The sequence below is a fragment of the Pelodiscus sinensis genome, chromosome 5 (genome assembly GCF_052426305.1).
Source record: "Pelodiscus sinensis isolate ZL-2025 chromosome 5, ASM5242630v1, whole genome shotgun sequence".
Lineage (NCBI taxonomy): Eukaryota > Metazoa > Chordata > Testudines > Trionychidae > Pelodiscus > Pelodiscus sinensis.
Window position 1 is genome coordinate 58,749,015 of NC_143056.1, and position 17,050 is coordinate 58,766,064.

The following is a 17,050-nucleotide window of genomic DNA, read 5'->3' on the forward strand; positions in this document are numbered from 1 at the left end:
TTAAGTTGCAGCCCTCAGCATGTGCTGAGAGTATCATTGTGGTCCACGGGCCTTCCAAAATTGAGTAGCCCTGATCTAGACCATCCCTGACAGGTATTTATCTAACCTGCTCTTTAAGCTCTCTTATGATGGAGATTCTATACCTTCCTGAGGCAATTCCTTCCAGTGCTTACCCATCCTGATAGGTAAGAAGTTTTTTTTCTTTTTTCTAATTTCCAACCTTAACCTCCCTTGCTGCAATTTAAGGCCATTGCTTCTTGTCCTATCACTAGAGGCTAAGGAGAATAATTTTTCTCTTTCCTCCGTGTAACAACATTTTAGGTATTTGAAACATTTCACTAAAAGGTTTATTTTTAAATTTACTGCAGGTATTTGAAAGGAATATGGGAACAGAATTGAGCAAAAACTAAAAACAAAGCACAATTCTAATGTGGCAAATTAAAGAGCATGACACTTGAAACGGGTCTGTATTATGTAATATTTTACTGGAAAAAAGTCATTTAGTATTTGTGAATATAGCAATTTCCATACTGAAACAAAATTCTATCTTGTCCACTGTTCTGTCACAGAATAACCAAAGGCAGATTCTATTTTGGACGAATCTTGTAAATCATGAAAACTTACCATTAAGGCCAAAAAGAAAAATCTAGTTGCTCATCATTACCATAATGACAATGATGCTTATGATGGTGGGGGGGGGGGGGGGGGGGAGGGGGCCAAGGAATAGGTTCACCAGAACCTGTATCTTTGCCAGCAGAACTACCAAGCACAAGTGATGAAATCACATTTAAATTTCACAGCAGCCTACTTTTTCGAGGTACAAAGCTTCTGAAAAACTGGTTAGAGTAAATGTGAACCAAAAATAAAATTAAATATTGGCTATTTCCTCACTTGTTTGCAATATTGATGTAGCCATGTTGGTCCCAGGATATTAGAAGTAAAGTAGGTGAAGTTATAGCTGTTATTGGGCCAAACTCTTGTGGGTGAAAGAGACAAGCTTATGAGCGACAAAGCTTGCTACTTCTGACACATTATCAAATAATACTACCACACTGCTATAATTGACATATTATGAAATAATATAAAAATAATAAAATGTAATAAATGGGAAAAATTGAAAAGAAATTGCATCCTAATTTAATAGTTACATGTTAACTATATGCTAACAGTTAGCTTGCAGGGGCCAGAGGGTTTGGCTTCCAGATCAGCTACAATACAATGAGAAAAAGAGAAACAATATCAAGAAAACCCAATGAGAAAAAGAGAAACAACGTTCTCTGATAAGATTGCAAATAAAGGCAAAGGTTATGAACAAAGTAAACCCACCAACAGATACTGCAATATAATAAAGCAGAGGAGGATAATACCGAAGGTCCAGCACTTTCATTACTTATGTTCCCCTGCAGGGAACTGCAAAACAGGTGCAGCAATCACTAGATGGAGCTCAGTCTGGCATGTTCCAGTGTATCCCATGGCAACAGGCCAGGTAACAGGTTTTATAATGTGTTACCCTGACACACACACATACTTATATGATCAGTTCATCTCTTTTTCCTTATCTGAACGTCCACAGCCCACTTACGTTGATATCCCCAGCTTTTACAGGTTACTCAATCATTTGTGTCATATTCATTTACATAAATGGCTTGCTACAATTTTTCTGTGTTCAAACACCTGCAATTTTCTGTAACATGCATTTCTCAGGAATCTCTTTAAATATTGAAAATTCATGTTTTGTGGTTCCTCACTTCAAATCCATCAGTTCCTAACACACTGCTTACTGCAGTACCTCATCTTGTGACTAAAGGTCACTTACCAGTTAGTTACTCATACAATTTAGGGCTTGTTTAGTTTGTCTAAGCTAACTTCTTTTGCAGGCCTTAGGCCTTCTGGTTCTTTGCCTGTGATACAGCCTGAATCAATCTATTTTTTCTGTATTACTTAGATGAATGTTGAAGAGTGCAGAGCTGTCTACAACCAGTTTTCTCTCTGTGCAGCAGCACATCCCCACAGCTGCTTAAGGAGCCCTGCCCAGCCAGGGGATCAGGACTCATACCTGGAGCTGCCTGACTAGGGAGGAGCACTTCTCCCTCAGCCACAGCTCCTTGGTGAGGACAGAGCAGCAAGTCTCTGCCAGGCAAAGGGAGGGGACGTGAATAAGAACAAATCTGTTTAGATGGAAAACTAACAAATATGTTATTTATACAGAAAATTCCAAGGCACACAAACAAACAGCAAGGATCTTGTACAGCTTTTCAGAGTCCCATGAACCTACTTGCATTGGATCTTATAATAATTAACAATAATTAATTAATTAAGCAAACAAACAAAAACAGTAAAATAATACTGTCCAGGACAGGACTGGTTATACAGGCTAGGATTTTTCCAATTAAAAGTTAGAACTTAGATACAAAGTTGAGATACTGCTCCAAATATTCTCAAGTATAGAGTAGATGAGATTCAGGTTTTCAGTTTGGGACTTATTCTATGTCTAATGCACTGCAATTTATTTATCAATTGATTTTTAATAAGCAATTAAAATAAAAATATATTTTGCATAACCAGAAACTTAAAACAATATTTTTCTAAACTCCAAAAGGGGAAAAATAAGTGCCTCCCCATAAGGCATTAATGAGTGCTTACCTACAGAAGTCCTGATCACCTCTGGCTATACCATGGCATTTTTCATATATGTGTGATTTTCAACACATACAACACAGCCAAATCCTTGCTTGAGTTATATTCTAACTAAAATTTCCTGTGCGGTTTTAATGGCTATGACATGCAGTACCTGATGGATCTCAGAAAAGCCTCATGGCATTGAAATATGTATGGTGGTCTCTCATCCAATACAGAGGCTCTGCAATATATCTTTGACAGAAGCAGTTCTGGGCTATTTTAAGTCAAGAGGGCAGTGAATTGCAAACCAAGGGCTCTACACCAAAAAAACCAAAAAAAACCAAAAAAATTAGAAATTCTCCTCTTCGTAAATTAGCGGTTTCCGTTCTAAAGCATCTCATTTAGTATAACTACAGCACTAATCGCAAGGGAGAAAGGTGAGCTCTCAGACAAGAAGGCCTCAATCTTTAGAAGTCGTAAATCATTCTTGAAACTCGACCTGAAAAATCAGCTGGTAGCAAGAACTCTGGTATCATGTGCTTACAGTGGAACACCCTGCAAGAATCCTCATTCTGCAATAGATTTAGCTTCAAAATGAACAGAAGAATGGCCATACTGGGTCAAACCAAAGGTCCATCTAGCCCAATATCCTGTCTGCCGACAGTGGCCAATACCAGATGCCCCAGAATTTAAGGTATTGCCCTATCTATTAAAACTTGAGCTGAGAGATAAATGAATGATTGTAGCAACATCTGCATCCAAGAATAAGGGTCACAACCTAAAACCAGATGAGATGGGAGAAAGTCATTTGGGTTACTACTGATATTCAGTCTTTCAAAAGAAAATAGGAACAACAAGACCCTCAAAGTGTAAGCTCAGATGACCAATGCTGAACTAGTGTTGCCAGGTGTCCAGTTTTGAACCAGATAGTCCAGTATTTGAGCTTTCTGTTCAGGAAACAAATTGAGAAAATATAAATGCGAAAATATAAATGGCCAGTATTTTCTAAATAAGATGTAATGTAGATGATGATATAATGTCAAGTGTGTCCGGTATTTTGTTGAAACCATCTGGCAACCCTATGGTGAACAGACCCTTTTGGAGGGGCTGCTATAACCTTGTCTATATCCTTTGGTTGCTATGCCAAGTCCTGTATGAGCTTTAACTAGCTTGCTCTAAGTCACAGCCTTGTCTCTGACAATGACATTCAAATGCCCTCACTTGAAGGGAAGAAACGGTGATATAGAGTGTCATCCCCACACAACACTCTCTAAAGGAAGACACATTCAGTCCTCTTAAAGAATTCAAATAGCTCCCACACAATGGGTACTTTTAGGACAAAGACAACAGAGGAAATCAAAGAAACTAAGCAATAATCACCAGGACTCTGAAGAGTCCTAGGAAGATTCCATTCCCTACCAAATCCTCCCCCATAAAAAAAGGAAAAGAAAAAACATGCGAAGGCCGAAGAGGTGTTTTTATCTGCTTTCAGGGAAACAGAAAAGCAGCTTAAACAGTTACCTTTGTTTTATTTAATTAAAATGAATCTGAGAAATTCATTAGTTTGTGTGAAAACATAAATATTGAAAGCAATGACAAATTGTATCGTAACAAAAAGCTGCATTCAACTAATTCTAATGAATAAATTGCCAAAACATTTTGCGGGCTTTATATACTTCATAGTAAATGGAAACTGGCACAGGGTTGATGCTAGAAAACAGCACCAATTTACACAACTGAGGATCAGAGCCTATTAAATCACCAACAGACAAGAAGTTCAGAAATCCTAGGTCTTCAAAGACAAATAAAAATAAATGTCTATTCCTCCTGGGCTTACCAATAGAGGGACTGTGATGCTGGCAGACCAGATGATAGCCCATGTCAAAACTTCCATGCCTCACTAAACAGAGAAATGCATATCTAGATATCAGTCTGACTGGCCTGCAAGTTAGTATTCTATAAATAGATTTGAGTTATAGAGTGTGTTTAAACTTCATGAAATTCTTATAGGAGCTTTCAAGTAGTAGTCCTATTTATAATCTTTGTATGCCATGTTTATGGTAATATTTAAGTATTGCTAAAACTGCAAAAAACACATCTTACCCTGAGGCTCCATCCTCACTCTGCCGGTTTCATAGAATCATAGAATAATAGGACTGGAAGGGACCTCGAGAGGTCATCGAGTCCAGCCCCCCACCCTCAAGGCAGGACCAAGCTCCGTCTACACCATCCCTGACAGATGTCTATCTAACCTGTTCTTAAATATCTGCAGAGAGGGAGATTCCACCACCTCCCTTGGCAAGTTATTCCAATATTTGACCACCCTGACAGTTAGGAATTTTTTCCTGATGTCCAATCTAAACCTCCCCTGCTGCACTTTAAGCCCATTACTCCTTGTCCTGTCCTCAGAAACCAAGAGGAACAAATTTTCTCCTTCCTCCTTGTGACACCCTTTTAGATATTTGAAAACCGCTATCATGTCCCCCCTTAATCTTCTTTTTTCCAAACTAAACAAGCCCAGTTCATGAAGCCTGGCTTCATAGGTCATGTTCTCTAAACCTTTAATCATTCTTGTCGCTCTTCTCTGTACCCTTTCCAATTTCTCCACATCTTTCTTGAAATGTGGCGCCCAGAACTGGACACAGTACTCCAACTGAGGCCTAACTAGTGCAGAGTAGAGCGGCAGAATGACTTCATGAGTTTTGCTTACAACACACCTGTTGATACAACCTAGAATCATATTTGCTTTTTTTGCAACAGCATCACACTGTTGACTCATATTCAACTTGTGGTCCACTATGACCCCTAGATCCCTTTCTGCCATGTTCTTTCCTAGACAGTCGCTTCCCATCTTGCATGTATGGAACTGATTGTTCCTTCCTAAGTGGAGCACTTTGCATTTCTCTTTATTAAACCTCATCCTGTTTACCTCTGACCATTTCTCTAACTTGTTAAGGTCATTTTGAATTATGTCCCTATCCTCCAAAGAAGTTGCAACCCCACCCAGTTTGGTATCATCTGCAAACTTAATAAGCGTACTCTCTATCCCAATATCTACATCATTGATGAAGATATTGAACAGTACGGGTCCCAAAACAGACCCTTGCGGAACTCCACTTGTTATCCCTTTCCAGCAGGATTTAGAACCGTTAACAACAACTCTCTGACTACGGTTATCCAGCCAATTATGCACCCACCTTATCGTGGCCCTAAGTTATATTTGCCTAGTTTATCAATAAGAATACCATGCGAGACCGTATCAAATGCCTTACTAAAGTCTAGGTATATGACATCCACCGCTTCTCCCTTATCCACAAGGCTCGTTATCCTATCAAAGAAAGCTATCAGATTAGTTTGGCATGACTTGTTCTTCACAAACCCATGCTGGCTATTCCCTATCACTTTATTACCTTCCAAGTGTTTGCATATGATTTCCTTAATTACCTGCTCCATTATCTTCCCTGGGGCAGACGTTAAACTGACCGGTCTGTAGTTTCCTGGGTTGTTCTTATTATAGATGGGCACAATATTTGCCCTTTTCCAGTCTTCTGGAATCTCCCCTGTCTGCCATGATTTTTCAAAGATCATAGCTAAAGGCTCAGATACCTCCTCTATCAGCTACTTGAGTATCCTGGGATGCATTTCATCAGGACCTGGTGACTTGCTGACATCTAACTTTCCTAAGTGATTTTTAACTTGTTCTTTGTGTATCCTATCTTCTAAACTTACCCTCTCTCTGCTTGTATTCACTACGTTAGGCACACCTCCAGACTTCTCGGTAAAGACCGAAACAAAGAAGTCATTGAGCATCTCTGCCATTTCCAAGTTTCCTGTTACTGCTTCTCCCTCCTCACTAAGCAGTGGGCCTACCCTGTCCTTGGTCTTCCTCTTGCTTTTAATGTATTTATAAAAGGTCTTCTTGTTTCCCTTTATGCCTGTATGTTTCAATACCTGCAGCACCTTCATCTGCTCCTCTCAAACTCTTCACCCTAGTCACAGCCCACTTGTCTCTACAGCAGAGAGGAGTAAGCAGCGGGGAAGGGGATCAGGCCTCAGCGGAAGCCTGATCCCCTTCTTGACTGCCGCTTTTTGCCGACAAACAACTGAGCCGACACAACTCAGCAGCCATTTTTATTCTAATGAAGCAGGGGATATTTAAATCCCCGCTTCATTGACTATGTTGGTATGTCTAATTTACATGCCTCTGTTGGCAGAGGCACGTAGTCTTGACAAACACTTAAAGACTAACAAAACATGTAGATGGTATCATGAGCTTTTGTGGGTGAAACCCACCTCTTCAGATGACTGGAATATTTCATCCGAAGAAGTGGGTTATGCCCATGAAAGCTCATCTACATGTTTTGTTAGTTTTGAGGTGATACTAGACTAATTGTTGGTTTTTAAGTTATTCCAAAGACTGTGGGCCAGTGCACCTTCAAAGGGATATGACACACATTGCATTGGCAGCATTTGCAGCCCTCCATGCCCAGCATTTTTGGAGGATGCTTAAATATTCTGGACTGGCTGAGAGACAAGGTAAGTGAGGTAATGTCTTTTATTGGATGAATTTATGTTGGTGAAAGAGACAAGCTTTCAAGATTACACAGAGTAGGTCCCTTATTAGTATTTAAATACATAATAACTAATGCTTTAATTTTTTGAGTGTTCTCTGTGAGTATTTTAAAGGGTTTTATTTTACAATTCCAGAACATGAAAATAGGACAACACATAAGAGCTTGTTACAGGACTCCAACAGTAATTAGAAATGCATAAAACAATATGTCATTGTACCTCAAAGCATTCCAGATGTAATGTTGCATGCACTTAAATTCTGCATGACAACCACAGTATGGAGGTATTAAAGGATCTGCAGGGGCAGCCTGTGCATAAAGGCAGACTCGGCAGTCGCCTAGGGTGCCGCGTTAAACAGGGCGCCCAACGATGATGCACCACTGTTGAGGACTTTGGATGCGGGGGCACTGATCGCATATTACGCCTGGGGCGCCAGTTCGTCTCGGGTCACCCCTGAGGATCTTTAGCACAAAGTTTGAACTTATCCATCTCACAACCACGACTTCAAAAAGGATAGAGTGTGTGGGGTTTTTGTTTGTTTGTTTGTTTAAATAAATTATGAATAGAATTACCATGGTAAGCAAAGAAAGCAATTTTTTTTTAAATCATTTAAATTTTTAGATAGGTAAGTAGGTTAGTTTTAAAAGGCCAAAAGGGACACATTTATATTCTGGACTAAAAAATTTGAAGTTAGATGTTAGGTACAAAAGGAATTTAAGAATTCCTGAAGCAAAGTTAAAAAAATATAGACAGGAGAAATTATCAGTACAATTTAAGTTATAGAGCAATAGCTTTGTACAATTATAATCAGAAACCTTCAGCAATTATTCAAATGCCAAATTTATAGACAGAAATTACTCTTTGCCACAGAATTTTGCCTTTCTTTAAAATATTTTTGTTTTGTGCCATTTCCATATCACTCAGTACTGTAGAACATTGCATCAAATAAGAGCAACTCTAATATTTTGTATATTTGAGTCACTAGACTACATTGTTACTTGGATTTGTACTGCAATTTACTCAATGTACAGGAGGCTTCTCAAAATTAATTGATGGCAGTATTGCTCAAATGATAAGTATAGTAGAAAAAATCAAGTATTAATAGGTTAAGTGGTTCCTTTCATTTCCTTACAGTACAATTAAAATCTGCTTTTACTTCCCAAAACTTCTCCACAAGTTCGAGAATAATTCTACTAGGAATTATAGACAAGTATTTAATTACTTCCATACAACTCTGAAACGGATTAGGTATTGCCAGTATTTCCTTCCCAGTGTTAAATAAGTTCTCGTTCTGAATTAGGGACAATGTGACAGTTCTCTGTTTTGTTGTAACTGTGAGCTTCAAAATTTTAGTATTGCTGTATTTGTCACTTATAACCTTTTGAAGTGGGCATTCAAATGAGAGAGATTACTCCAAGTGCCTGTTTTAATGAGGCACTTTTTAACTGGGACATCCTAGATCAGTGGTCACCAACCAGTAGATCGGGATCTACCAGTAGATCTTGGAGCCTCTGACAGGTGGTCCTGACTGGTTTCCATGGGAAAGTATCAAGGGCTGGTACTACAGTTGCCCCTTCGCCCCCTGTCATGCTGTTCCCATCCTCTGCCTTGGAGCTGCCCCTTGGAAGCCTCCTGCTTTCTGTGCAGGATGTGGAAGGGAGAAGAGGCAGGGCTCTGATGTCAGTGTCCCTCCTCCCCCCACTCCTGTACCCTATCTCCATACAGAGAGAAGGGGTTGGAGGGAGCTTGGCAATGCAAATCTCTCTCACTCTCATCCAGTGTGTGTGTGTCTCTCTCTCTCACACTCACTCATTCACACACAGAGTCCTTCACTCTCACCTCCCGACCCAATACATACATGGGAGGGTTTTGTTACTTACATTACTGCTTGCAACGTGTGTTACTGGTCTGTGCATTTCATAATTTTCATTTCTCTGTTATGCTTAAATTTAATTATTTGAGTAGTGAGTTCTAAAATGCCTAACCTGTCATGGCTAGAGTCATTATCCCCATGGTAATTGCTGTTTCTGGAAGTGGCTGGCATGTCCTTGCAGCCCCTAAGAAAGGCAGAGCAGGAGGTCACCACATGCTGCCCTTGCCTGCAGACACCACTCCTGCAGCTCACCACTCCTGCAGACACCACTCCTGCAGCTCAATAATGGGGAACCATTGCTAGTAGATGCTGTGGGCTCACTGCCTATAGATGAGAGGCAGCACATGGTGTGACGGAGCCATTGCTATACATTCCAGCTGCTTTCAAGAGTGGTGCAGGGCCAAGGGCAGGAGTAAGCCAGCCTTAACCCCATTGCTCCACCTCCTGGAAGCTCTCTCAGTGAAATGGTGCCCAGCCAGAGCCTGCTTCCTGAACCACTGTCCCTGTCCTAGACCGTCTCCTGCACCCAACCTCCTGCCCCAGACGTAAGTCTCCCTGTACTCAAACCCCTTCCCAGAGCTTGCATCCTGAAAGCCCTCCTGGACCCCAGTCCTGCACCCTGGGCTAAGCCTGAGCCCCTCCCATACACTGAGCCCCTTGGCGTAAGACCAGAGCCTGCCCCTCAACCCCTACCCTATCCTGGTGAAAGAGAGTAAGGATGAGTGAGGAAGGGAGATGGAGTGAGCAGAGTAAGGCCTGGAAGAAGGCGTGGAGCCTCAAAGAAGGGGCAGGAAGGAAGTGGGGAAAGGGTATTTGGGTTTGAGGCAGATCCTACATTGCAATTAAATTGAAAAAGTGATCTTGTGGTTTAAAAGGTTGGAGACCACTGTCCTAGATCAGGGGAGGCAAAAACTTCTGAAGTAGCACCAGGCCACCCCGGAAGGGATGGGGTGTAAGCAGGAAGGGGCTGGGGCTACCCCACTCCCAGATCATGGTTGGTCTGGGGGTGAGGGAGCCGCTTTGCCCCCCCCTTCCCACTAGGCACCCATGCCCTGGAAAAAGCTTGGCATGCTCCCCCCCCCCAGGCCAATCAGGGCCTGGGGTGGAGAAGCATGGGAAGCCTCCTCCCACCCTGCGAGGAGCATGTGGTACTTTGAAGTGCTGCAGGCTCAGTGGAAGGAAGCTTCATGCAGCTCCCCCAGGTCCTGATTGGCCTGGGGGTGGGGGAGCATGCGAAGCCTCCTCCGTTCTTCCTCCTACCCTTCGCCCCCCCCCCCCCCGCCCTGTGAGCAGCGCTTCAAAGCACCACGTGCTCTTGGCAGGGCAGGAGGAGGCTTTGTGTGTTCCCCCACTCCCAGGCCAATTAGGGTCTGGGGGCGGAAGAAGGCATGAAGCCTTCTCTGCTCTGCCCCCGGCCTGCGAGCAGCACAAGGAGCTTTGAAGCGCCATGCACTGTTCACAGGGTGGGGGCAGAGTGGAGAAGGCTTTGAGCTCTCCCCCACCCCCAGGCCCTAATTGGCCTGGGGAGCAGCAGGGCCTCCATGGGTCAGATCCACCCACTTGGCGGGCCATATCTGGCCCACAGAGGCCCTTTTGCCCACGCCATCCTAGATGAAACTGAACTAGTTTAATGATCACCATAACCTTCAGATTGGAATTCTGGAAATGTTTTCCTGTCAGTGCTGCAGCACTACAAGTGTCCTGGTAATAGTCAGCTCAAAAGCATGATTAGTCCTGAATACATGTTCTTCATAAATCTCTCCATTATTAAAGATCATAAATTAGGTAACCACTTTGCCTTTAAGGAAACGAGAGAAACCAAAGACTAGACACAGAGACAACAGAATACACTCTCTACCCACCTGATGGTCTCTCCTTGTAAAGTTTTAGGTGAGCTAGAGACAAAAGCATAAGCAAAAGTGAATTTTAGCCTCAAATAATATTCGTTTATATTCATCACATATATCAGATACAGTTCTTGGTGATTCTCATGTCAAACAGCAGTAGTTCCAAAGGCTTCGTTATTTATCAGTCATTATTCACTAGTGCAAAGCCATCTATGCTATTATGAAGAAAAATTGTGAAGTGCTTTATTTGTTAACACCTATTAAAGATTACCATCTCTGCTAAAAGTCAAGTCATATGTGCATTTTTAGAACCCCTAAATTCTTCACTAATACCAGAGAAACGCAATTTTGAAATTCAAGACTCCATTTTTGCATCTCTGGCTTCCAGTTTAAATAAGGAAGAATCACTCCACCATTAGATAGAAGCTGCAAGTCACACAGTGCTGAGTATAAAATTGGAAAGAAAATCAAAATAGCTGGGATCTTGCAGATCATAACACTTTAGGTGAACAACAGCAGTGAGCAGGAGAATGAATGTGTGATAGCAAAAGAAAAAGAATGAATGAAGATGGAATGCATAGTAAAAGAAAAAATGTTATCAGAAGTGTCTAAAAAGCTCTCATAGGGCAGCATGAGGGCAGCGAGTCAGTGAGCAACCCAGAAAGCTGTATCCGAGGTGCTGACAAGGTGGATCATGCTGAGGAGAATGGACTAGAGAAGAGCAGATGAGAGAAGACCCGAAGAATAAGATGGAAAAGAAGAATAAGAGTGAGAAAGCAGCAGCTGAAGCCAGCAAGCAGCAGCACCAGAAGGAGTCATCAGACATAGTAAACTTGTCAGTTATAATTACGGTATAATTATAGTATACTTGTCAGTTATGTTAGAATGGGCACCCAGGGGCGGGGCCAACCATATGCTGCGTGCCTGGAGCTTGTGCCACCCATGCAACACACTCCCAGGGCTGGCGCCACAACAGTGCTGCACGCCCAGGGGTGGGGCCGCCCATACGCCGCACACCCAGGGCCGGAAGAGCCCATGTCCCACGTGCCTGGGGGCGGAGCTACCACCACCCATGCACTGTGTGCCTAGAGCTGGCAGCTGTGCCACACGCCCAGGAGCCAACAGCGCCCGGTGGCGGGACCACCCCTGCGCCGCGTGCCCAGAGACAGTGCCTGTGCCACACGTCCATGAGCCAGCTCTGCCCTCGCGCCGCACGCCCGGGGCCGGCGCCGCCTAACCGCCGCGCGCCCAGGGCCGGCACTGACAATGCACACAGGCTGGCTCCACCCATGCGCCATGCGCCTGGGTGGCCCCAATCACTTGGCGGGTGCACAGAAATGGCTCGGCGGGTGCCATGGCACCCGCAGGCACCACGTTGTGGACCACTCATATAAAGCATTAAAGACTGCAACAGCAGCCTCCAACAGGCTAGCCATCAATTAACAGGATTCAACCACTCAGAATAATTTCAATTGTCTTTTATTGTGGTTGGGGTGCTCTTTAGTCAATGAAGGGATTTGTGATTTTAGATTCATATTGTATTATGGATTGTGTATCAATTCATTGCACAAATGAACAAGTGCTTTGTTTTGGAAAAGAATGTTGCTAGTGTCAATCGATCATTTATCAAAAGGCTGTACAGGCAGTCCCCGGGTTACGTACAAGATAGGGACTGTAGGTTTGTTCTTAAGTTGAATCTGTATGTAAGTCGGAACTGGCCAGTTCTGACTTACATACAGAATCAACTTAAGAACCCCAGGCGTCCCCAAGTCAGCTGCTGCTGAAACTGATCAGCAGCTGATTCCAGGAAGCCCGGGGCAGAGCAACTCTGCCTGGGGCTTCCTGTAGTCAGCGCTGGTCAGTTTCAGCAGAAGCTGACTTGGGGACGCCTGGGGCAGAGCAGCTGGGGTGCTACTGGACCAACCCAGCAGCACCCCATCTCCTCTGCCCCAGACGTCCTGATTCAGCCGCTGCTGAAACTGACCAGCAGCGGCTGAATCAGGACCTGGGGCAGAGCAGCTGGGGTGCTGCCGGGTTGGTCCAGTAGTGCCCACGGGCGCTGCAGGACCAATCGGCAGCGCCCCAGCTGCTCTGCCCCAGAGTCCAAAACAAAAGCCTGGTCTGCTGGGGCGGGTGGGGGGAGCACACTAGCTGCGCCCCCTCCCCCCAGCAGACCAGGGACACGGGGAGCAGAGCCGCAGCGGCAGTGGGGTGCCACGCCTCTGAGGCTTTGCCAGAGCAAAGCCTCAGAGGCGCGGGGAACCGCCGCTGCTGCCGCTCCAGTCTGGATGCCTGTGGTCTGCTGGGGACCGTCCCCAGCAGACCACAGGCACCCGGACTGAAGCCGCAGCCGCGGGGGGGTCCTGCGCCTCTGAGGCTTTGCCAGCGCAAAGCTTTGACTGAAGCGGCAGCAGCGGCGGTTCCCCGCGCCTCTGAGGCTTTGCTCTGGCAAAGCCTCAGAGGCGCGGGACCCCCCCGCGGCTGCGGCTTCAGTCCGGGTGCCTGTGGTCTGCTGGGGACCGTCCCCAGCAGACCACAGGCACCGGGTCTCATGCGGCAGCAGCGGGGGTTCCCGCGCTTCTGAGGCTTTGCTCTGGCAAAGCCTCAGAAGCGCAGGAACCCGCCCGCTGCTGCCACTTGGGTCCCAGTGCCTGTGGTCTGCTGGGGACGGTCCCCAGCAGACCACAGGCACCGGCACCCAAGTGGCAGCAGCAGCGGTTCCCGCGCTTCCGAGGCTTTGCTCTGGCAAAGCCTCAGAAGCGCGGGAACCCGCCCGGTGCCCCTGGTCTGCTGGAGACGGTCTGCAGCAGACCAGGGGCACCGGAGCAGCTTACGAACGGGGCTTTCTCGCCCCGACTTCCGGGACGAGAAAGCTCCGTTCGTAAGTGCGGATCCGACGTAAGTCGGATCCGCGTAAGTCGGGGACTGCCTGTATCCATGTCCCCTAGGAATTTCCTTAGCTACCCTCCATACAGTAGGAGAACAGACAGGTGAGCAGGTGAACTGTTTTAAAGGAAAACCTTTTAGGGGAAATTTAAATTAATCTGTTTTTGAGGGAACCTTAGATAAGCCCAAAAGGGCGGAACAGTTGTGCTATTCTGGGAGTATCCTATGTCTGTGTTTAGGATACCACCACATGTGTTCAATTAACGACAACAGCTCCATGTATGGAAATCCCTATTTATAAAATAAACCTGCAAGTATTCTAACAAAAGTCACAACACGAGATATTGTATATGCATATACATGCACACTGTGGAATGATTAAAACATCTTCTTAATCACCCACCTGTTCAAGGTTTTCACTTGGACATGGCAAATGGTAAAATCATGAAACTCACCACGAAACAATCAGCTTGCTTAGCATGACAAGGAATCTAACTCATCTCAGAAATTAGGCTCAGCATTTTTTCTTTCATATTTCTTGCTCATATAACTTGATCAGAAGCCACAGATGGGGTGAAGATCTTTTTTCAAATAAATTGGCAAATACTGTAAAAAGTGATATGTTTATTGAAGTGACTATGCTCCCAAACCTTGTCTACAAGCTAAGGTGCAAATTTAGTGTCTAACTTGTAGGATTAAAAGTCCTCCTAAGCAGTGTATTAGATGTGTCAGTGGCTGGTAAATTAAAGCCTATGCAAGATAACAAGCTAAAACAGAAGTATAAGCGTAGACTTTAGCAGACAGTGCATTACAGAGAATTTCTTGCTACAGTTACGTGTAACATACCCCACTGAAATGAAAGATAACTAATTTGCTTCGGATATTACACATACGTCATACAAAAGAAAAAGTATTTGTGCAAGGAACAATGTACACAATTGTTTTGCTAAATATAATACACACCCTTCTACCTTCGGAATGTGATACATAGCAAAATTCCTGGTGCAGTAAAAAGTTCTTTTTAGTGTGAGTAAAAAGCACAAACATTCAGTAAGCATTAGTCACCACAGACTGCACATTCCAGGATGTTGCCTTAAACAAAGTATGTCAATAATATATTGCCACTAATACCAACCAGAGACAAAGTCAAAGAACCTTTAATTTTGCCCATAAAAAATTAACTTTGACAAATTCTCAGTACACATAGCAAAGTTAAAAGAACCATATCAAACTAATCCAACACCTTCCTTCACCTGTAATCCCTCTTTTTCCTCATTCCTTAAACAGATGAGTTTTACATGCTGTCCTAAAAGGTAAGTCTACAACTTAACTGAAAACACAACATTCTACAAAATGGTGAAAAGAGGGATGGATAATAGTGCTATTCTTTTTCAGCTCTACACTGACTTAAGTGTTTTTGTTTGAGATCTCTTCTGAGAGTAGGACCGCAGGAAAAACAAAAATTGAGACCCTCAATTCGGGACAGCACTGAAGCACAAGCTATTTTCCTGAATTAGAGTACCTAAACAATACTGAGCTGTCTCAACTTCAGCATATTCCTCAAATAAAGCTAAAAGTAATCGAAACCAACTCCAGGCCTACTTCTTTCCAGGTAACTAATCTGCTATATCAATCAGGTTAAGAACCTTGTCAGATGTATCTCCAGACCACCTTCCAAACACAAGGGTTTACTTCTCAAAACATCAAATAAGAAATTTGGATTTACTTCTGGGATCTTAATTGAAGGCTAAAAATAATAAGTTGCAAAATTCATAATGAAGAACAGTAAATTGGGTAGCAGATTCTTGGCTAATACATTCATTTTTATTTTTAAAAAATCTCAAATCTTAAACTGAGTAAAGAGGAGTACCAGAAAAATACAGCTAAAAGAAAAAAGAAACTTAACTGCTGATTAACAATCATACCAAAAAAAGTTTAAACTAAAGAACAATGTACCATTACTCTACTGTAGCACATTCTACAATATTGATTCTTCATTACTCCTAATCATACCAATTCACTACTAGTTCTGAACAGGATAATTTCTTCATTTGTTTGTTCATATACATCACCAGCTCCAGTAGGCTCAGAACTCCCTGCATGGAGCAGACTGAATGGGTGGGGCTGATTAATCACTTGTGAAGCTGTGCTGCACTGAAGTTTAGAGGGAATATCTGACTGGGCAGGCTGATTAATCACCTGTGAAACTGTGCTGCCCCACAGTTCAGAGGGAACACTGAGTCTAGCTCCACTAGTCTCAATACTTTCATCTTTTCTTCTGAAGAACTCACTAAATTCCCACCTCCATTACTTTCCCATGCAATTTTCTGCTTCAGCCACTATGTGCACCAGTACTCCTACTGTCTGAATAAGGAATGCTCTAAAATTCTTGTCCAACAAACTCATGCTAATGTAACTGACAAACTATTATCTTCAGCAACTACAAAATATTCCAGTTTGTACTGCTATTTAAAATTAATTCTAGATCTATTTAAATTCCTTTATATTGTATTTTTAAGGGGACAGTTTAGGGGGATGTAGTATTTTAACAAAAAATCCCTTATATACTTTTAAGTCCGTTTAAACTCAACATTTAAGGCTTGTTAAAACTGTGATGAGCAGAAATGTTTCCATTAAGTTTTAAAGTGCCACCTAAAAGTGTTTTGTAGTGTTTGCAGTGAAAATCTTGAATTGTTGTACTGGTACATTAGAAAGAGCAAGTTAGAATTAACAATAACAAACCTGAATGAAATAGAAAATTGATGTATATAAATTTTTGTAGCCTTTTAACTGTATAATTTAAAATATTAGAAATTTTATAAAATTAGATATTTTCTTAAAAAAGCTGTGGTAATTCCATGAAGTTAGATTTTTTTATTTTTTTTATTTTTTGTGAAAAATATCTAGTTTGAACTTGGGGGACACAATAATTAAAGTGAGAGTTGATTTTTATAGTATTTTGCTGTCACAATGAATATTTGAAGTGCTATTGGTACAGTGGTCAAATCAAGTCTTAGAGTAATGGTCCCTTGGAATAAGAAATTTGTACTTTGCAGAGAAACGTGTGTACATATACACCAAAAGCAAATAAGCACCAATATAATTATCACAGTTTGAGAGGCAACATGCAAATGGCAATTAACATGCATTGTTCTTAGCCCTAAAGCTGCATATATTTGGTTTTTCCTTCTCTTTCCTTTTCATTTATTTCTGCTCACTGTTGATTAGTTTTTTCATCTTTCCCAGCATTTCT

At 42.8% G+C, this 17,050-nt stretch overlaps 1 protein-coding gene across 5 annotated transcripts in view; it reads right to left on the reverse strand.

Annotated features, from left to right (window-relative positions):
• The window catches only part of FMN1 (formin 1), a 372,953-nt gene that overhangs the window by 215,548 nt on the left and 140,355 nt on the right, over positions 1-17,050 (reverse strand). For 2 of the 5 annotated variants that reach the window (XM_025189464.3, XM_025189465.3), the window contains one exon: positions 10,927-10,959. The exons of the other annotated variants lie outside the window; for them this stretch is intronic. In XM_025189464.3, coding sequence (XP_025045249.3) covers positions 10,927-10,959 — 33 coding nt within the window. The remainder of the gene's footprint in view (positions 1-10,926; positions 10,960-17,050) is intronic. 5 annotated transcript variants of the gene reach the window in all.